The sequence below is a fragment of the Gobio gobio genome (assembly GCF_949357685.1).
Source record: "Gobio gobio genome assembly, chromosome: 10".
Taxonomy (NCBI): Eukaryota; Metazoa; Chordata; class Actinopteri; order Cypriniformes; family Gobionidae; genus Gobio; species Gobio gobio.
The window spans coordinates 39364266-39387164 of NC_137116.1; the positions used below are offsets into that span (position 1 = coordinate 39364266).

At 37.1% G+C, this 22899-nt stretch overlaps 1 protein-coding gene and 1 long non-coding RNA gene across 3 annotated transcripts in view; one reads left to right on the plus strand and one right to left on the minus strand.

The window, feature by feature from the left end:
* kazna (kazrin, periplakin interacting protein a) overlaps window positions 1-22899 on the plus strand; it is a 65731-nt gene that overhangs the window by 8878 nt on the left and 33954 nt on the right. The window contains exons 1-2 of one of the 2 annotated variants that reach the window (XM_079827977.1): window positions 15984-16107; window positions 20573-20656. Coding sequence is in view for 1 of the 2 variants with exons in the window: in XM_079827976.1 (XP_079684102.1) it covers window positions 20573-20656 (84 nt within the window). In the remaining variant the exon portion in view is untranslated. Of the gene's footprint in view, window positions 1-15983; window positions 16108-20572; window positions 20657-22899 lie in introns of those variants that run through there. The other variant, XM_079827976.1, reaches the window with a different exon arrangement.
* LOC307133147 lies at window positions 8064-10477 on the minus strand. Its single transcript, XR_013817370.1, has 3 exons — window positions 10354-10477; window positions 9569-9618; window positions 8064-8166 (listed from the first exon to the last, which is right to left on the minus strand). It is a non-coding gene; the product is annotated as an uncharacterized lncRNA (long non-coding RNA).

Genomic DNA, 22899 nt, shown 5'->3' on the forward strand with positions numbered 1-22899 from the left:
AACAAACCAATTTTGGTATCTTACTAAAAAAGGCTAGTCCAGTACTATCTAGCTTTAATAACATGATCACTTAGGGTGGGGAATATGACCAAAATCTCACAAGTAAACCACAGCAATAATTAATTAAATATCACAAGTTGCTAATTCTGAACATTCTAAACAATGCTGACAAAGCATAAGAATACTGAAGATATATTCAACTAGAATTTTTCAACAGTAATAATTATATTTCACAATATTACTGTTTTTACTGTATTTTTTATCCAATAAATGCAGCCTTTGTGAACAGAGTGAAAAGTGACAGTCTGTCATGAGACAAAAAAATAGAGAGAATTGAATCTTTTGTTGCAACGCACTATCTGCCGTTGGCATCCATTGAACAACGAGAATCTCAGACAGACACGTACCACATTTCTTTCACTCCCTGTCTGTCTCTCCGTTTTCTTTCATTTCTTTTTTTTTCACAGGTACCTGAACCGATGAACTTAAGTCATAAATCTTTACTGCTGTTTTTGTGATATGTTTGGCTATCACCATACTGAAGGTGTTTAGGTCACCTGACACTTGCACATCCTGCTGCTGTAGTGCCCGTGATTGAGGCTGTTTACTCCTCAAGAGCATTACATTTCACCTGGTCTATGTATGAGTCACTTTGTATGAATGTTTGTGTGTGTGGCTGTATCTAAACATAATAAATCATGAATGTAGTCAAAGTTTGAAAATAACTTTTTTTTTCCACACATGCCAATGATGAATTGAGAATTTACCATAAATATTTCTCACATGCCATGAAACTGTCATACATTTTGGGGGATTATGGATTGTAAATGGTTTCGACTTGCATGTCTCTGACAAACAATGATGAGCCAGTCCCGGTCTTTCTCTTAAACTGCAGCAAAAAACATGAAAAATAAAAAAATCACGTTTACTTCGTCAGAAACAACCAAACGTCTTTACAAATGGAGCTGGTTATGTGATGCAAGCATCATAATAGATTCATTTACAAATCACGTATTATGGTAAAAGTGTTTTCAAGTCATACCAAAGTATTACGCCGTGTCTACACCGGATGTGGCAATGCGACCGTTGCAAAGCATTTGTCCTTCGTGTCAGTAGCCTACGTCATAAATAGAACGAGGCATCAGTTTACTGTCTGGGATTTTTGGCGTCGCATCACGCCGCATCCAGTGTAGACAACATCACTGATTATAATGGGTTCTATTGTCTTTTGTTGCGTCACTCACGTCCGGTGTAGACACGGTGTTATGCAAGAAATAGTATTTACTATTTGGCATTTGATTTAATCAAGAACATACATCAAAGAGACTATCAGTCTAACGTTTTGATATATACAATTTTTTTTTAATGCATTTTAATTAGTGGTGGGCATAGATTCATTTTTTTCATCTAGATTAATCTCACTGTAATCTTGGAATTAATCTAGATTAAAATGGCTCATTTGAATTCTGCCGAAGGCATTCAGAATATGTGTGCTCGTAAGTGATCGTTTGTCTTTTTGTAGTTTGAATAATAAATAACTTCTGTCCCCTTAAGACCTGACGCACGCATGGATCCCAAACACTGTTCCTGTGAGCTGGTTACGACTGTGTTTACGTTAAAACTCACCAAGATGGACATTGAGACATTTTTGAGTGCATTTGACCATTAATTAGGGTTGGGTATCGTTTGGGTTTTTTCCGATACCGGTGCCAAACCGATACTTTTAAAACGGTACCGGTGCCTAAACGGTGCCTGAACCGATACTTTAAAAAAAGATCCACAAAACGAAGTGGATGAGATTAAAGAATGGCTTTTTATTGATTTTTTTTTATTATTATTTAAATTGAACAATTTCTTACAAGTTTAAAGTATACTTAAATATGTAAATATAAATAAATACAAAACACAATTTACATAACAAATTCACAGTAAAACTAAAGCCACCTAACCCAACTACAATAGGCCTAATTTAACTCTAAATACAGTAATAACAGCAGTAGTCTGTATTCTTGGTATGCTACAAACCAGCTTCAAGCTTTAGCTTTATTTTGCAGAAATATGACCATATTCTCTGGCTAAATATTTTAGAGCGCATCACCTTATTGTTTCCATGGAGACGCGTCATGCTTCTCACATGGCACACAGCTGCTACAATAGCGCTGTATGACCGCTCACTCAGCTGTATCGGGTTTATTTCGCTTTTTCTTTTTTAATCAAAATATTCACAAACTTTCTAACTATGTCATGAACTATCTGATATTCTGATTTTCAAATATGTGTGTGAGTAAATGTGTGTTAGTTGATCTATACTGCGCGATGGGCGGCGCCACGTTAGTTTGCGCCTCAGAGAATCGGATCTGTCGGATTTACATCACATACATGTATCTTCATCTCACGAAATACATGAAAGTAAGTGACGTGCTGAACTGGGAGAAGAATAGAGTAAACTGTATAGTCACTATATAACGAGTATCTGATGTGAATAAAACACTTAGTCAATCTTAACTGTCTGAAAGGATTGTTTTTGCCGCTTCCATAGACATCATTGTGTATTTTTTGCTAGTACTTATGAGCATTTAAATGTCTGAAACCTAAAATAAACATGATGTGGATGAAAACACTGAATAGTTGTGATATGTGACGAGCGCTGAGCGTGTCTGTCTCTGGCTCAGCGCCGGCCAAAGCGCGAAAGCACGTTTGATTTTAAGTGGCACCGAAATGAGGCACCGAAATCTGCGTTCTGATTCGGTCTGGTACATACCGGTCATAAAGGTACCGGTGCCATATTGGCACCGGGTTTCGGTACCCAACCCTACCATTAATAAACTGGAAAAAGGAGCTCATTTTTGCAACTGTATGTCAGAGGCGGCTTTATTGCGGTATGTGTGTGTGCGCTTCAGATGCGGGAATTAGTAGAATTAACGTTATGTGAGTCATTCCACGAAACCAGTAGAATTTGAGTCCCTCTGACCTTTTTAAGTGTATTTTATCTATTGGGTCACCAAAATCTATTTTTAAAAGCTTTTTGTATAAATTGAAATGTCTCCTTTAATAAAGTTTAAAAAACATGACATCAATTTTATCTTTATATTAGAAATTATCTTGTTTTTTCAGTTGACACCACCTATTTTGTCACGTCCCTCATGGCCTTCTATGAAAGTGTACTTGGGATATGAATAATAAAATTAGAAAAAAGTCCATACATTTTGCCATTACCATAAATATCTATCTTAGCTTTTTAGCTGGTAATGTTTTTTTTCTAAGCAAATATATGATTATTCATTAAAATCACATTATTTAGTTCCGTACCTCAGTAACCCCTCAACCCCGTTACACACATCATTCTCCCCCATAAAAATAATGAATTGATCCTTACGTGACATCAACAACTGGAAGTGACATCATATAAGTCTTCTGAACAACATTGTGTGCAGACACAGGTATTACCACCTTCTCTTACAATTATAACTTATTTATATTGTGATATTGTGGTTGTCAAGCTTAACGACTCAACCCCGTTACATCAAATAAAGATAGAAAACTATTACTTGTGAAAATGAACTTTGTTATTTTAATAATATACATGATTTCTTAATATCATGCATGCCAAGTGCTCTCCTGTTACTCACTACATGTAGAGCAGTGGCCATTTTGAGCAAAAAATCACAACCCCGTCACACTCAACCCCGTTACTTCTTCGATCATAACGGGGTTGTGAGATTGTGATGGGGTTGTGTTTAACACTTTGGTTCTGAAGTTATCCAGTAATTTAAATTAATTATTATATTTGATCAAAAGTCTTTTACCACAGGCATATGTTGAATGTAGTAATGTCAATGTTAAAGGTGTGTGTGTGTGTGTGTGTGTGTGTGTGTGTGTGTGTGTGTGTGTGTGTGTGTGTGTGTGTGTGTGTGTGTGTGTGTGTGTGTGTGTGTGTGTGTGTGTGTGTGTGTGCGTGTGTGTGCGTGTGTGTGCGTGTGTGTGCGTGTGTGTGTGTGTGCGTGTGTGTGCGTGTGTGTGCGTGTGTGTGTGTGTGTGCGTGCATAATGTGTGTTCTGCCTAGATTTTCACATCTCAGTGTTAAGTAAATTGCTCTGAAAGAATGTTTGATTTAATGATTTAAACATCTACAGACATCTATGAGTCTGAGATGGCACCGACAACAGCAGCAGAAAGGCAGAGGCAGTATCGTGCACGCCTAAATGCTGATCCTGAAAAAAGGGAGAAATACCTGAAGAATGAGCGCCAGAGATGGAGAAAAAATGTAGAGACAGGGAAAAAGAAAGGAATCAATGAGATGAGTGAAAGACAACAGCAGTTGAAGCGTAGAAAGTGGAGAGAAGCTTACAAAAGAAGCAAGGAGAGGAGAGAAGCACTGAAGAACTTAAAGGGTTAGTTCACCCGAAAATGAAAATTCTGTCATTAAATACTTACCCTCATGTCGTTCGACACCCGTCAGACCTCCGTTCATATTCAGAACACAAATGAAGATATTTTAGTGTAAATCTGATGCTCTGAAAGGCCTCCATTGGCACAATGGCACTTTACACTCTCAAGACCCTTAAAAGACACTAAAGACGTCGTTACAAAGTCCATCTCACTACAGTGGTTCTAAAATAACTTTATGAATCGGCGAGAATAGTTTTTGTGCGCAAAAAACCCCTAAATAACGACTTATATAGTGATGACGATTTCAAAACAAAGCATCATGAAGCTTCGAAGGGTTATGAATCAGTGAGTCGTGTTTTGAAATCGTCATCTCTATATAAGTCGTTATTTAGGGTTTTTTTGCGCACAAAAACTATTCTCGCCGATTCATAAAGTTATTGTAGAGCCGCTGTAGTGAGATGGACTTTGTATCGACGTCTTTAGCACTGTTAGACATTTTATTGTATTTTTGCGGTAACTTACTGGCAGCACTATTGCCAGTAAGTTACTGTAATTGCCCCTTTACAGTAGCTTACCTGTAAATGTGTTTTACAGTATGATGCCCTTACCGTAATTTAATTTTACAGTATGATGCCCTTACCGCAATTTAATTTTACAGTATGATGCCCTTACCGTAATTTAATTTTACAGTATGATGCCCTTACCGCAATTTAATTTTACAGTATGATGCCCTTACCGCAATTTATTTTTACAGTATAATATTTTTTACAGTAATTTTACTGTAATTTATTTTACTTTTTATTTTACAAAATATGCATGTTAATATGTTATTACTTTATTTTGAATATTTTACATGAATGCAATAAAATAAATAATACATTTAATAAATTCCAAATAAGAGACTTGAGTCCATGTACATCAGTATATTTTTTATTCACCGTCACAATCAATTACAAAAAACAGAAAAAAAATAGAGAACTGAATTCATTACAACAAATCAAAGCAGAGATCATGACGATATGGCAACAAAAAATATGAACAAAATACCCCAGCTGGTCTTGGCTGGCCTCCCTACTGGTAAACTACTGATGGCTGATCTGAAACAAAACAGAGGGAAAATGTGTGAGAAATGGTTTATCTCATCTAAATTTGTTCATGGACAGATGAGGTAACAACTTGTGCAACAGCAGTTATTCATAGTTATACTTGTTATATTATTATTATTCATAGTTATACTTATATTATATATCTCTATCCCGAGGACAAGCGTGTGCGCTCTGGAGATTATCATGTGAAACGCAACAATACCCAATCAGAAAGCAAGCTGCTGACGGAAGACACCTCCCTCCAGCTCACGCTGGAACATGTAAAGGCCATGTTCACACCATCTCCATTACTTCATCTAAACATTTTCCTTTCCCCCCCCCGCAAATTTTCTTTAAAAAGCATTCCATACACTATCAGGGTATATACAGAACTTCTTAAGTTGAATTTAATACCTTTTACTACCTTTTTTAATACCTTCAAAATATTTTTTAATACCAGCGCGACTTCAAGCTGCAACTATAGTAGCGTAAATGAAATATCTTTCCAAATGGAATAACATATTGCATCACAATGTAACGAGGTCATTATAACTTAACATCAGCTGCCCACAGAGATGAGAATAGAAATAAAGACAGAAGTGGAAGGAGACATCTTCTTCATAGTTCATGCAGTGTACAGAGCAATTTTCACGGCGCAATATAGATTTTTTTTCTTTTTCGTTTTAAATCATGAAGGCGAGTCAGTGGATATCACACAAAAACGTAATGTGTGCGAGAGTCGGTGAAGTCTCAAACCTGGTCAATTATTCACTACTGAAAGTGAACGTAAAATCTGACAAGCTTTCGGCGCATATTCTCACAGAGACAAGAGATATCTCTTTATTTATATAAATCTGCTTTAACATATGCTGATAACGTATAGCCTATAACTGTCTGAATTTATATTCTTAATATTTCTCTTTTGGCCCATATTGTGAAACAAATTAAAAGAGAAGTATAGGCCCATTTCGTGTTAAACAAGTTTTTTTTTAAATAAAGCTGCTCTTACTTTCTGATAATACTGATATTATTGTAGTGTTCTGACATATTATAGACTGATAATCATTTTAATTATAGGCCTATAATTCCTTGTTTAATTGTGCAAAATGTATTTAAATAATGAGGAGTAAGCTAATCTATCTATTCTTTTATTATGCAACATGTCGGTTGTGCATTGATGCATTATGAAATTATCACGGGAGCAAATTAAATGTATTATCAATTTAATAATAAAAGTAGGCCTACCCTAATAATAATAATAATCATTTATATACATAAATAGTAAATGCTAAATCTTCACTCATACAGTGAGCAGACAAGTCGCGCTCGACGATCCGAGCCATGGTGTGAGCATATAAACCGTGAGCTTTGGCTTTACATCGCATGCGATCTACTCGTACAGTGTGAGTAGATAACCTTGCTGAAATCGCACAGAAATCGCACAGTGTAAGCCAAGCTTTAAGCAACTTGCATATTTCGAAACAGCTCTTCAATGCCATAGATTCAAATTTAAAGAGTGGTGTTTAGTTGCAAGGTCTAAACACCACAGCACCTCAGCTCGCAATGTAGCGGTGGTGATAGGGCATAGCGTCTGCTGTCTGACGCCTGTCACGCACCTGTTGATGATGCTGCTAGACTAACGTTAGGCTACTGGCAGTGGTTTGAATCGGGAGAGCAGTCGGGGTTGAGGGCAAAGCAGTGGAGGTTGAGGTCGTTGATGCATCTGTAAAGCAGAACATTGATATGGGAAGCTGCTCGCTACGTCCGCGCATCCTAGCTTGGTGACTATTTGATTACATATGCGATTTGACGCCATTCACCCCCACCCAGGTTATATTAATTGTCTTCTTGCAGACGTGGCAATAAGCCTCGTGGCTGTTGCAAACTACTGGCCTAAGCCAGTCTTTAAATCGTGAGTCCTCCAGCCAGAGGTCCGAAAACTTGCATTTCCCCATGCTTTAATTACTGAATGGAAGCGAGCTCGCGTACATGTTTGTCAGCAAGCCAGCCGCGGACCCAGTTTGTTTCAGCGCGCGCGAACGAACACCACCTCACACGATATCGCGCAGGTCCTACTCTAAACATATAAATAAATCCACGCGAATTTTAGAAAAAAAAGGCCAAATTGACAAATTTATCTAAAAAAAATTGGGCTCGAAAATTTAATACCTCGTCAGATGACGTTTAGTACTTTTTACTACTTTTTAATGCCCTTAATTTTGGCTAATTTCATTTACTACCTTTTACAACCCCGCGGACACCCTGACTATAAGAGCAATTTCATGATATGATATACTTCATATCACCTGTGGTGTGGTAGGCAAACGTCACCTCCTGCTCAACTGACATCTTATGCTGCCTTCACGTGCTATAGGAATTACTGAACTAGTTTCCTAGTTAAAAAATTGGACATGAACGCCCTCTCAAGTCAAAATCTGAATGTGATGAGCTCGTAATCACAACTTCAGAAGTGGGAAGTAGGAAATTTCTAGCACATGAAGGCAGCATAAGACGAGGTTGGCTGAAAATTAAAAGATAAAAGTCTCTCAGAAATTGCAAATAATTAAATACTTGCACCTGTACATACTTGCATGATTAGTTTTTAGTTCAGGTTTTAGTTGTAGTCCAGCTTTGTCCGTTTCTCTGTCTATTCCTCAGTCTCTCTGTTTTCTGGTCACTGGTTGGATATGATCTGCATATAAAATAATGTATACATATTTTGGTAACACTTTACAATAAGGTTGTATTAGTTAACATTAGTTAAAGGGTTAGTTCACCCAAAAATGAAAATTCTGTCATTAATTACTCACCCTCATGTCGTTGGACACCCGTAAGACCTCCGTTCATATTCGGAACACAAATGAAGATATTTTTGTTGAAAGCTGATGGCTGAGAAAGGCTTCAGATAGGCCTCCATTGGCATTCAGTACATTGACACTTCCAAGATCCATGAAAGGCACTTAAAACATCGTTACAAAGTCCATCTCACCACAGTGACTCTACAATAATTTTACGATGTGACGACAATAGTTTTTGTGCGCAAAAAAAATCTAAATAACATCTTTATCCAACTTGTTCTCGACTTCCGTGTGTGCCTCCACGACGCATGCGCGAGAATATGACGCAGATCCGGCGTTCGGACATATGACCCAGAAGCGATTTGTTTACGAGCAGAGGAAGACGCGCGTGTCTAAGCTGTTGGATTCTACATTGATCGTGCTTTAGGTCTCGGCGTAGTTCTCAAAATGGGGCTTAAGTGTGCATTTCATGGATTCCCGAACGCCGGATCTGCGTCATATTCTCGCGCATGCGTCGTGGAGGCACACACGGAAGTCGAGAACAAGTTGGATAAAGGTGTTATTTTGATTTTTTTTTGCGCACAAAAACTATTGTCGTCGCATCGTAAAATTATTGTAGAGCCACTGTGGTGAGATGGACTTTGTAACAACGTTTTAAGTGCCTTTCATGGATCTTGGAAGTGTCAATGTACTGAATGCCAATGGAGGCCTGTCTGAAGCCTTTCTCAGCCATCAGCTTTCAACTAAAATATCTTCATTTGTGTTCTGAAGATGAACGGAGGTCTTACGGGTCTCCAACGACATGAGGGTGAGTAATTAATGACAGAATTTTCATTTTTGGGTGAACTAACCCTTTAATGCATTAGTTAACATGAACTAACCATGAACAACACCTCTGTTCAGCATTAGTTAATCTTTGTTAACGTTAGTTCATAAAAATCCAGCTGTTCATATTAGTTCACAGTGCATTAACTAATGTTAGCAAGATTTTAATAATGCATTAGTAAATGTTGAAATTAACATTAACAAAGATAAATAAATGCTTTATAAGTGCAGTTCATTATTAGTTAATGTTAACTAATGTAGTTAACTAATGAACCGTATTGTAAAGTGTTACACAAATTTTTAAGTGCATACAATGAATCATTTTTAATTACTTTGTCATGTTATGCAGTGACATATCCCACATGAGACTAAACAGTCACAACAAGATAACAAATAGATGCCAAGTAGGAAATGCAGGCAAATGCATTAAAAGACGTTAATCACATAATGTTAGTCAAAATATATACTTACAAAGCCAAAGATGCTCAGTGCTGTGGCTCTTTCTGGGGTGTTGTTAGCTCCTGTTGACACAAGAGAGAAAAATAAGAAATTTTCATTAATGTTTATTGACTATAATGGTGCCTAAATGTTATGCACATGATAATTCACAGATATAGGATGACTGCTAGATTGACCACTTACACAATCAAATGACTATCAACACTGAAAAAAGAGAGAAGACAATAATAGAGCCTTCAGTGGCATGTAAAAATGAATTCATATGAAATAATATAATAAATAAGAAGCCACAATGAACATACTTGAACTAATTATTATTTTACTTGAATATATATTAATCCTCTGGTGTATACACTGGCGTAAATGTTCTATTTTCGAGAGAGAGAGAGAGAGAGAGAGAGAGAGAGAGAGAGAGAGAGAGAGAGGGCGCGCGAGACAGCCTTTGACACCGCTAACGTTACTTCAAATGGCGTCACACACATTTAACTGTCAACGAAAATATGTAACTATAACTGGCCGTGAAAAGACGGAAACCATTGTTCGCGTAAATACAACATTTGGTACATAATGTACAATGCAGGTAACAGTTAGTCAATTGTATGCAAATTTAATGGGTTATGAAAGCGGTTCTTGAGGAAAATGAACAGTTCCCCGAGACTGTCATATACGTTAGTAATAGCAATTCGATATTATTATTTACTTTCTTCATATATGTAGCTATATTTAATGGATATTGGTTTACGTTTTAAAAGTATCAAAGACATTTGTGACAAATTTGTCAAATAAAAACTTCTTACCTCAGGAAAGCTCGCAGCTGGTGTCTGGCGATCCGATCCACAGGCAGGGACGTCCGTTATGCGCGCACTCGACACAAACCTCATTTGCGCGGGCTTGGCACGCGAGTAAACAATTTAAATTGTGTGAGGTGTAAGCAAAGTTTATAAATATATTTTTTAAACATTTAAAAATTACATTTATATCACCACACTTGTACTGGTATTACTCTGGCATTAAAATAATAATAAATAAAATAAAATTACGGATCATGAGATATAAAATGCTAACAGTAGGTGTGTGTGTGTAGCCTACCGTTAGCATTTTATATCTCATGATCCGTCATTTTATTTTGCAACGTACAGTTATAGCCGAAAAATAAACAAGTAATGAAACTTCACTTTGCCCTCAGCCTAAACGATTTGCCAGGGAACAAATTATAGATCCATGAGAGCAAATATGGGCCGTTAAATCTCCACAAGACTAATTATAGCTGGAGACGCCACAGAGACATCAGAGCCAGCGGCAGACGTCAGAAGGGCTAGCCGAGGAAAGTCTACTCTCGCCGGGTAAACAAGCGCTGAACGCCGCTGACTCACTGGAGCTCACATCTCCGAAAACACCAGATAAAATGTTAAAATAGGCACTCTTCTTATAAATAAACCACAGATTTGAGCTTTAAACAACTACATTACCGACTAAAAAAGTCTTAAAACTACGTTTTGTCACACATTAACAGTTTTAACACAAAAAGACGTGTAAACACAGCCCATGTCAGTCATTTCTCAACGAGAAGAGCCGCTGGCAGAAGCTCCTCCTATGAGGCGAATTCGAAATACATTTATAACACTAATACTTTACTCTATTTATTCTATACTCTATTTTTTCCTCTTTTTGAAAGTTGTGAAATCACTATTGTGGAGTTTTTCTTTTGCTATTTGAGCAAATGGGCACACAAAAAATATATAATTATTGTATTCTCTCATTCACCGCTATAAAATTAAACCCAACTATGACGACTTCCGCTCTGAGAAACCCGAAAATGTGAAAAGGGTAGGAGAAAATACTAAATATAAAAATTACTTCTTTGTCTCCCACAAAGAACTAATTTTACATCCTTCCATCCACATGTTTTTATTTAACTTTTAAACATCCAGTGTGTGTGTGTGTTTGTGTGTATTCTTTGTTTACAGTAGCACTACTGCTTTTACGTAAACAGTAAAATACTGCAAATTCCCATATACAGTAAGTTACTGTAAATTTCATTAAAAATACCCACAATGCAGTGCATATTACAGTAGCTAACCGTAAATAATATAAATGGTATTTTACTGGGCTTTTTTGCGGTAAGTAACTGTAAAATTGCGGTAAAGTCTAACAGTGTGTCTTTTAAGGGTCTTGAGAGTGTAAAGTGCATTGAGCCAATGGAGGCTTTTCAGAGCCATCAGATTTACACTAAAATATCTTCATTTGTGTCTGAAGATGAACGGAGGTCTGACGGGTGTCCAACCACATGAGGGTCAGTCATTAATGACAGAATTTTCATTTTTGGGTGAACTAACCCTTTAACCACTCCTCCACAAAGTCCAGATCATGCCCCAAGACAGTATCCACAGCCAGAATCTTCAAGGTAGAGCAATGAGCGGTTAAGAGTGTTGGTAAATGACTAGGCTGAGAGATAGAAAGTGTTAGAAAATTAAACGTGTAGTCAAAGGTGCAGTGTGTAAATTTTAACGGCATCTAGTGGTGAGGTTGTGAATTGCAACAGCACACTGCTCACCCCTCCATTTCGAAGCTCATAGAGAAGCTACGGTGGCGACACAGGACAAAGATGCCGTCATCTGAGACAGCAGAGAGTAGCTAACGCTCTGTAGAGCAGTTTGTCCATTTAGGGTTACACAGTGCACCTTTAATAAAAGTACTATTAGTTGTTTAGGTTGTATGTTATCGTTTTACTGACTGAAAAAACATCTGATTGATGGCTGCTCGTCGTTTTGACAGCCATCCACCAGATTCCTTTTTCTGGGACAGACTTTGAATGCCACAAAGCACACACGCACATGCACACGCACACACACACAAACACACACACACACACACACACACACACACACACACACACACACACACACACACACACACACACACACACACACACACACACACACACACATGTTCACACAAACACACGTTCTCTCTCTCTCACACACACACACACACACACACACACACACACACACACACACACACACACACACACACACACAATACTATGTTATTGTGTACATTTATTATTTTCCTGCAGTTGGGTTAATAAAACTCAGTTCAATTGCAATTTATATCTGTTGTCTTTCTTGGTTACATTATGAAATAGTGTTTGTAGAAAATATTTAATTGAATTTGAGTAACTGAGTAACTATTTATATGTCAAGCTGTATTTGTCTCTTCAACCCCGTTACCATATTCAACCCCGTTACCCCAGTCTCAACCCCGTCACACCTACATTTTTTTTATTTTTTTTATTAAGTGTATAAAAAAGTAAATACATTTTTATTGAACTCAATCTGAAATGTTCAGAGCAATCATAACAATACTGATTTTAGTTAAAATTCTGAAGTTAAGATGCATCTTTGATCCAAAATGATGAGGTTCCTGTTACAAAAAGGGCCCATTTCAGACTTTAGTACAGCAAAAGTATGACATTTTATGCAACTTTTATATTTGCAATTACTGAATTAGTGGGAGGGACATCTGATTAATAGGAAAATGTTGATTTCATTACAAATACATTTTATAATCGCATTCAGAGAGCTCCCATAGTGTCCATAACGGGGTTGAGGATTAATAGTGCCCATATCTTGAAAAAGTAACCAATAATAATAGGGATTTGATGCCTGAGATGGGAAAATATATTTTTCTGCAAGTTAAGTATGTCATTTATGTTGTGGGGTGTTCAGAAAAGTAATACATTTTAGTAAAAAATCTAAAAATGTGTAAGTCCAAATCGTACCGGTTTCGTGGAATGACTCATGTGCAACCCCGCGCCAAATTCAGACCGGTCACACCAATACTAACACGCTAAAGAAAAATCCAGCAGAACACGCGTTCGCACTGTTCAGAGGATTAAACAGACTGAATTTGAGGAGGCGGGTGCGTGTCAACTCACTGTCGGTCGGAGAGGAGAGGAGAGCGCTCCGATACATAGCGAAATATGGATATTTTTGACAACACTAGTAGGCATACACACAGGTTCGTTCTCTCGCCCCCTACGGTGCAATTCGGCTAGGTATACATCCGCGCTATACTATCAAGGTGAAAGTCATCATAGCTTGCGTAGTATCCCAACTTTGCTCCCAACCCAACTTTGAGAATAGATTAACGGCGATATTTTTTTATCGCCCGATAAGAGTCTCACGTTAACGCAGCACGTTAACGCCGATAACAGCCCACCACTAATTTGAATGTATAATGTTGCAGCTCCTTATACATGTACTATCCGACTGGCCTTAAAGGCACAGTATGTAAGTTTCACCCCTAGAGGTTGCTTATTCAAAGCAATAACAAAGGCGTAGCTTGATGAATCATGGGAGTTGTTGTCTTCACCTCCACAGCCGAAGGAAAGCAATTTGATGGGACTCAGGCAGAAATCATGTTCATGGATGAGCTAATGTATTAGTTTTATTAACGTTACTGTGGTATGAAGCAGGGCGGGGCCGAGACCCAGGGTTGCGGAATAGGCCGGTGGAGCGAATGTTAATGAGAGACACCTGTGGGTCCTGCGCGACACTCAAGTCCCATGGAGAGGCTCCGGAGCTTTTATTTTGCTTATATGTGCAGTCGGCCGCTGCTGCTCCTTTTGTTTCGTTGTTGGTTTATTTTATGATTAAAGTTCCGTTTAACTATTTTCCCGGAACTTAAACTGTGATACAGTTATATTTGATCACTTCAAACAGGGGTGTCCAAAGTCGGTCCTGGAAGGGCCACTGTCCTGCAGAGTTTAGCTCCAACTTGCCTCAAGTTTCACCTGCCTGGAAGTTTCTAGTATGCCGAGCAAGACCTTGATTAGCTGGTTCACGTGTGTTTAATTTGGATTGGAGCTAAACTCTGCAGGAAAGTGGTCCTCCAGGAGCAGGATTGGAGACCCCCGATTTAAATTCACATTATTTTATTGAATTCTAATGAAACCAGTGCTGCTGAATTACTACTTTCCTTTACTACGGTCACTTTTATTTGACTAATTAAAATGCATCCCTGTCTTACTTGGTCAAAACAATCATACTAAAAATACAACTGAGTGTGTTGAAATTCATATTATAACATTACTCTACTTCGAGATCGAAATTAGAATATCATATTACACTCTATATAGCACCATATCTTAACAGGTTCTGTATATGGTAGCGGTGCTATATAGCACCTCAGTCATCCCAAAGAACCGCTGAAGAACCACTGAAGCACCAAGATTTGGTGCTATACAGCACTTAAAGTGGTTCCCCTATGATCATATTTTTTTTTAGAGTGGTAGGGGAAGTTGTGTCCTAATGGTTAATTAGAGAGTCAGACTGGTAACCCAGAGGTTGCGGGTTTGATTCTCAATACTGGCAGGAAATGACCGAGGTGCCCTTGAGCAAGGCGCATAACCCCAATTGCTCCCCAGGAGCCGCAGCAAACCCACTGCTCCGTGTGTGTTCACGGCTTGCACTCTGTGTGTTCACTACTCACTGTTCCTAATGTGTGTGCACTAACTTGGATTGGTTAAAATGCAGAGGACAAATTCCGAGTATTACCATACTTCACGCCATGTCACTTTCACTGTCACTATAAATAAATGATTTGTGTTGCTAAACGACATTCAATTATTAATTACTGTTACTACAAATAATGCTCTTTCTGATTATGCTGTTAGCTACTTGACAAAATGGTATGAATCAGTCTCTGAGGCATGGTGCAAACATGGTACTTATATGGTAAATCAAGAAAACAAGAGTTTCAGGTAGCACTTTATTTTACAGTCCTGTTCCTTATTATAGTAATTACAATAAATGGGTAATAATAACTAGGTACTAACCATGAACATACCCCTAACCCAAACCTTAACCCATGTTACCTTATATTACCCAGTACTTTCTTAAATGCACTGTAAGTACACATAAGTGCTGTAAAATAAAGTGTAACCGAGTTTCAAATAAGTTGCTCACCTGTCTAATAAAACACATAATATATTAAAGCTTCTTTGGTGTTTCCATGGTTTCTATGGAAATCAAGGGTAACGCGGGTATGACGTCATTGACCGGCACACAAAGACACGAGCTATTGCACTAGTTAAAATAGCTGATTTCTCTAGATTTAAACATTGGATGATGTAAGTACAAAGTCAACAAAATATATAACATTGTTCTAGTGGCTCTTGGATATTTGAATCCAAAAATCGTACATATTGTGCCTTTTTAAAGCATTTTGCTTGTCGAGTGTGAATTTTGGCTATAAGCTAACTTGGCGTTTATCAGCACAGTTATAATATAACACATTGGGTCAAATCTCTGTGAAAGGTGTGTGTGAGAAGGTGTAAAGGGGCAGTCTGTACAACCTTTGCACAGCATAGCTTTAAACTTCTCAATGAACTCACTTCACTCTTATCCCCCCACACACACACACTTTACAGAGTGTCATGTTCCACCTGCTCTGTTAGTATGGAAGATCTGGAGAAGCTGACAGGACAGTTTTGCCTCGCGCTTTCTATCTTTCACGTTTGCTGGGCAAAAAAGCAGAGGAAAAACGTGAGTTGTTACTTTGTGTGAGAGGAAATGCATTAGTTGTCATTCACAGTGACGGTTACTAACCTGTAGAGCATGTGGGTTTTGCTCTTCGCCATGTAATTTGATCAGCCACATTTGAATGTGCTGCATTTTCTGCCATATTTAAATGTTTATCTTTATGAGATTTCAGTTCATTTATTTTGTACTGTTGTAACATTATGCAGTTATGTTTGACTTTTCATGTAGCAAAGTTTGGGACTTTGGGAGTATCTGTGTGATTTTATATGGAGTTTTTAAAAAACAATATTTGTGTAGATTTTCAAGCAAATCATCTGTACAGTGTGTTTAGTAGTTGATAAATCATAAACGTTTTTGTGTTAATGTTTGAGTTTTAAGGGTGTAGTTTGTGTTTGCCAGTTTTCACTATAATGTTAAACACAGATGTCGAGAGCGAGCTTATATCTGTTTACCGTTTGGCATTAAAACGACTGGATGGGGTTACCAGCCAGAGAGAGAGAGAGAGAGAGAGAGAGAGAGAGAGAGAGAGTGTGTGTGTGTGTGTGTGTGTGTGTGTGTGTGTGTGTGTGTGTGTGTGTGTGTGTGTGTGTGTGTGTGTGTGTGTGTGTGTGTGTGTGTGTGTGTGTGTGTGTGTGTGTGTGTGTGTGTGTGTGTGTGTGTGTGTGTGTGTGTGTGTGTGTGTGTGTGTGTGTGTGTGTGTGTGTGTGTGTGTGTGTGTGTGTGTGTGTGTGTGTGTGTGTGTGTGTGTGTGTGTGTGTGTGTGTGTGTGTGTGTGTGTGTGTGTGTGTGTGTGTGTGTGTGTGTGTGTGTGTGTGTGTGTGTGTGTGTGTGTGTGTGTGTGTGTGTGTGTGTGTGTGTGTTTTGCTATTTGCAGCACTCATATAGACGATATGGTTCTGAAATAAACCCTGTACGCTGCCTACAGTACCAATGAGGTTTAAGAGGTTACAGCTAGATGTCAAACTCTGTCTGAGCAACTGGAATTTTTTGGTAAGGGTTTTATAAGTTTTGGATCGCAGACATTGTACTCTGCACTGCAGTAACAGGCTTTAATTCAAATCCAGCTTCTTATTTGATGTCCTGGATCAAAATTACATTTTCCAATATTTAAACAGTTAAACCAGAGGTGTTTATCATTGCCGTGCCTCTGGACATTATTTTGCTGCGATTCGTGATGGAAAACGCTCTGTCTGCACATATGCTGATCAAGGAGAAGATTGGGTTGGCAGAGTTGTGGCATTAAAGCCGGGAGGTTAAAAAAGGCTAAAGGCTTTATTAAAAGCTCAGACTGACATTTTTCACGGTGGTCTCTCTGCACTTTAAAAGCCGCAGGGCATTCAAATTCAGCACATAGCCGCTTGATGAAGGCCTGAAGACACGCCTGTGAGAGCAACATTGATCACTTGTCATTCAGGGAATGTACAAGGCCATCAGCACAGCTTCAGCTGATTGGTTTAAACAGATCTCTCTATCACTGTTATTAATTTGTTTGTGTCCTATGAACATTCAGTGGGTTTAATTGCTAGCTTATGGCACTGCAAAGATTTTCTTTTTCCTTTTATTTTGCATTAATAAGTCTCAAGTCACGTAAGTGGTGCAGTCTGATTTAACCGTCATGAATATAGTCATGGCTATTGATTGAATAGGTTTGTTATTTATTCAGGTATTTCATTTCAAGGACCAAACTTATTTAATTCAAGTGCCTCTTAACTTTCTTTGTTGTTGTTCTGAACAAGCAAATACAAATATTTTTTTTTTAGATTTAAGACTTTGCATTTGCTTCAGCAACAGTCCATTGTAAGTGCATTATACATTTTTCTTTGTTTTTATAAACAAAGAAAATAGCCATTTCAATACAATTGAAAATATATAACCATTTAAAAAGTTTAATATTAATGCAAATGGATAGTTATTAATGAATAATACATAAAAAAATGTCAGGTACCTTTTAAGTATTTTCCAATTAATTAAACATGGATTAAACCGCTTTAAAAATTGTACATTACAACGAATTACAACAAGTAATAAAACAAATAGATTTTCAGTATCTCACTGTTGAGGGATTGTTTTATAAACTGACTGCGACTTTAATATTTTGCCTTAGGTTTTTGAAATTAGTCTCTTAATTTCACCAAGGCTGCGTTTATTTGATCAAAAATACAGTAAAAACAGCAATACTGTGAAATGTTATTACAATTTAAATTAACTAGTTTGTTGTAATATATTTTACATAAAATGTATATCCCTTTGATGGCAAAGCTGAAATTTTAGCATCATTACTCCAGTCTTCAGTGTCACATGATCCTTCAGAAATCATTCTAATATGCTGATATGATGCTCAAGAAACATTTATTATTATCATGAATGTTGAAAACACCTGTGCTGCTTAATATTTATTTTTTATTTTCATGATTCTTTGATGAATAGAAAGTGTTTTTTGTTTTAAAATGAACATTTTTGGATGTATTTAATGTGCCTCTGCTAAATAAAAGTATTAATTCCTGTCTTTTTTTTAAATCTTACTTAACCACAAACTTTTAAATGGCATTGTATCATGATTTCCACACACAAAAAAAGTATATCTGGCATTTACTCTCAACACAGGTTTCTCACCTGAACAGACACTCAATATTTATCAACACGGCACAGCGGGGAACTCAGCCTGAGTGGCTCTCTTGAGATGGTACAGAGAAAATACCCACTAAATTTAAGCTTTTTAACATTGCTAATATTAAGAAATGATCTTAGAATGATTTCTGAAGGATTATGTGACACTGGAGAGTGGATTAATGATGCTGTAAATTCAGCTTTATAATCAAAGGAATAAACGACATTTAAAAATATATTTGAACAGAAACCAATAGATTTAATTTGTTGTAATATTTTGCAGTATTATTGTTTTTACTGTAATTTTGATCAAATAAATGCACCTTTGGTGAGAATAAGAGACTCTGGAAACACAGTTGCCTTTTTTTAAACAGGATATTTTATTCAACGGTTATTTTAACAGGATATTATTTACAGTGTATCAATTGCTGTAACTTGAAAAAGTATTTTGCACCACAGGTGTTTCCTATTTCCAAATTTAGGCCCCTCTGATGACCTGTCTGAAACAGGCATACGAATTTTGGGTGCTGTTACCTTGGCATTAGTTGCTTAGCAACCCCTGGACATATCCTGACTCAGCTCCAGACTTTCTGTCAGAGAGACAGAGGAGTTTTGACCTCTGAATGAGATGTTTCAAACTTCACATCCTCACAGAGCACACACAAGCAATGTCAGAACTGTTTAGTGAACCGACTGTATTTAACCTTTCTCTAGTCATCGCAATTGGTTCCCATGGCGACAGGATGCTTCTGGTGATGTGAATTTGCTTTAGAGGATGTCTTTTTCAAGGATTTACAAGAACAAAAATGTTCACATTATGTATTTAAAAGCTTTAGTTGTTTGAAGTTTCATTCAGCTGCATTTTGTTCTTAGTTTGACATGTCATTCCTCCCCCTCATTCTCTTTTATCTTGATTCTGTCGCTTTGTCTGGGAAACAACACTTTTTTTATCCATTCTTCATCGATCTTTTAAACTCAGCATGTGAGATGGACACAGAGACAGGGACAGTATTCCACTCAAATTGCTATGCTGAGAACATAATTTGTACTGAAAACATTGAACAATTCAAAGAAAGAAGCATTTGTATAGTGCTCTCAGACTTGATGTAGAGACATGCTTTTTATATAATGCTCAACAATCTTTTACAGCTGAAGGGTTTGAGAAAGACTGAAGAGAGAATGAAAGCAAAGGAAACTAGATGTCTTAACACTTAGCACTTTAGTGATTTTATGTCGCTCACAATCAGAAAATCAATATTTTTCAAGTGCTTGTGTGCATGTGTGTGTATATGTGTAAGTGTTTTGAGTCGCTGACAGCTGAAGGATCTTATCTCACTTATCTGAAGGATGTTGATCTTTGACTCTCTGCACCTGCCGAACAGGTTCTCTTATCCATAAGTGCTAAATATTAAAATTGAGTGATAGATGACCAGAGAACACAAGTGAATACATCTTCAGAGAGAGAGAGAGAGAGAAACACATTTCCCCTGCAGATTAAAGCCAGTGAATTAGTTGTATAAGATTATGCTCATTTTAATTAGGTAAAGAAGCTTTCGAAGCATTGAAATCTATCCTGAAGGTGTTATAACAAGCATCCAGTGGCTGAGTCTCTATTCTGTCATTGATTTGTGTGTTAAATGCTTCCAGTTCCTTCTGCAGTGAGTGGTGTGATATTTCAGCCGGATCAGAGGTGAGATACACTGCTGCAGCTACCAGAGGTCATTCGAGCTGGACTCTGGACATTTATCTGTCTAAAATGTGAACTTCCTTCCATATGTTGCTATCATAAGGAAGCCAGAAGAGTGAATCCGGATCGAACTTCATAAAACTAATGTTATGTGTCTGTGTGTTTCTCTCTCAGATGCACCGGTGCAAAGACAGAAAGCTTTGACAGAGCTTGGTCAAAAAGGTGACGTCGTTCTCCAGGAGACGTCATTAGATAAAGGTAAGAATGGTGCACACGCTGAAAAGCACAAACCAGATAAGCACAAACACTCTCACACCATTGACTAGTGGAATGAAAATGAGTGTGTGTCAAATTGAAACTCAGAGTGTGATCTATGAGGCTTCGCCTGAGAGATAGAGAGTGAATTTTCCTGAGCTGGAAGATAAACACACACACATTAGTCTCAACATCAGGCGGCACCTAGAGGAATGCACGGTTTTGGGGCCCTTTAGAAGTTTTGACATGCTCTGTCATTTGTGCTGTTTTCAGTTGCTTATAAACATATATGACAAAAGTGTCATTACACTGTATTCGGCACAAACTGGGCTACCATAATATGTGAGCAACATGTATGTACATGCTTGTATTTTTGAGAGAATAACATATATGCATGGTTTTTGAAAAAACTAAAAATGTTAGTCACTGACTGAATTAAGGCCACAAAACACACAATAGATATGTGTCCACAAGACTTTTGACTAATGGGTGTTGTTGCCTTGAGTTTTTGCTTCAAACTGATGTGAGAATCATTGTGCTTACTCATTCACATAAAACGACATATTGATTTAAATTTTGTTAGACACTTTTTCTTTACAAAGGCCTTATGCAAAGGGGTGTGAATGATCATGAATAATGCTGTGATTTATACCTGAGAGAACAAAGAACCACATAATGAGCCGAATAATGAATGTGCATTTCAGTTAGGTATGTGAGAGGGAGCGAAGGAACAGGATATATTTTGTTGTAGTTTATTTAGAATATAGTTAATAATATAAAGTGAGAGCCAAAGGCACATTACAAAGGCCTACTATATTTTAAATTATCAAAAGATTTGACATTACTATTCTTAATATTTTTAGTCTCATGCTAAAAAAAACTGTAATATTGGGACATTGAACACAATTCAGTATTCAGAAAATACAAATAACTGAATAATTGGTAATGATGATGAATGTTATAGGTAAAATATTTTGGATTTAACATAATGCAATGCAATTATTATTTCAAAGAATATAGGGTGAATTCAGGTTGATTGCATCATTTCAATGGCAATACACAATACTCAAATATCATTTCGAGTTTTGGTTCATTTATGAGATGCGCCATGCAATGCGTGATCGCATGGGCGCATATTATAGGCTATTTTCTACTATATTTGCTTCTTGTTTATTAAATCCTGGCAATTGTCTGACGAAACATTGATTACAATTAAGATACAATTTATAGAAAACGAAATTCACTTTAAAGAAAGGCTTTCTATAAAACAAAACTTAATGAAGTGGTCAAAATCATGTCTGACCCACTCCATGTCTCCCAAAATATGGTGCATCTTATGATGTGTCCTTTCTTATTCGTGCTGTTCACTTTTCATAATCAACATAGATGAAATTAAAAAATAACATTAGGATATAATATTTAAACTTCATAACAATCAATATGAAACAGAATACGTTTTAATGGCTACAACAAGTAGCCTATTGTACACAAAACTTATAGCATCTGAGCAGAAATTTGCGAACAAAAGCTTTATTGATGTGACACTAGGCTATTTTACAGTAAACACTTCATAATCTGTCCAAAACAGGCCAAAGAAATCTTGTTTAAACTGTCTTACATCTTATGACATTTTATGTGGTAGCAGGATTCATATTTAATCTTTTGTGGTTTAATATTCACAGACACTAACAGAATAAACTTTTTTCCTCACCACGTCTCAAAACAATGTAAAGTACATGCTCTAAACCTGATGTGTTTTTTGAGTTGATGTGGGCAGGGATACTCTAATGGATAGCGTCAGTATTGGACGTATAAACGAATGTGCGCTCGGTGGGCGTGGCCGCATTACCACTAATGAAGAAGCTGGCGAACGACTGACATCTGTTTATGCATTCTGTTTGAAAAGAAAGAGATTATATTAGTTTTTGATTTACAATATTTAAAACCAGACATTTCAACGTTTCTTTAGACGTATGCCTCACGTTTGTGTGACAAGTATTCACTAAGTTGCAGTTAATTTTCTGAAGAGTATTAGATTGGACTTCATTGACAGAGAGGCTATAGATCATGTTTGTTTTCTTTATTTTGCAAAAATCACAACATTTAGTTTTTATTGTGAGTGTACACAAAAGTATATACTTAACAGATTATAATGATGTATAACACTTGCCTGAATGATAAAAATTGACAGATTTATTTTAGTCTCTTTGGCACTACTAAGAAAAAGTTTGAGGCGGTTGCACTGG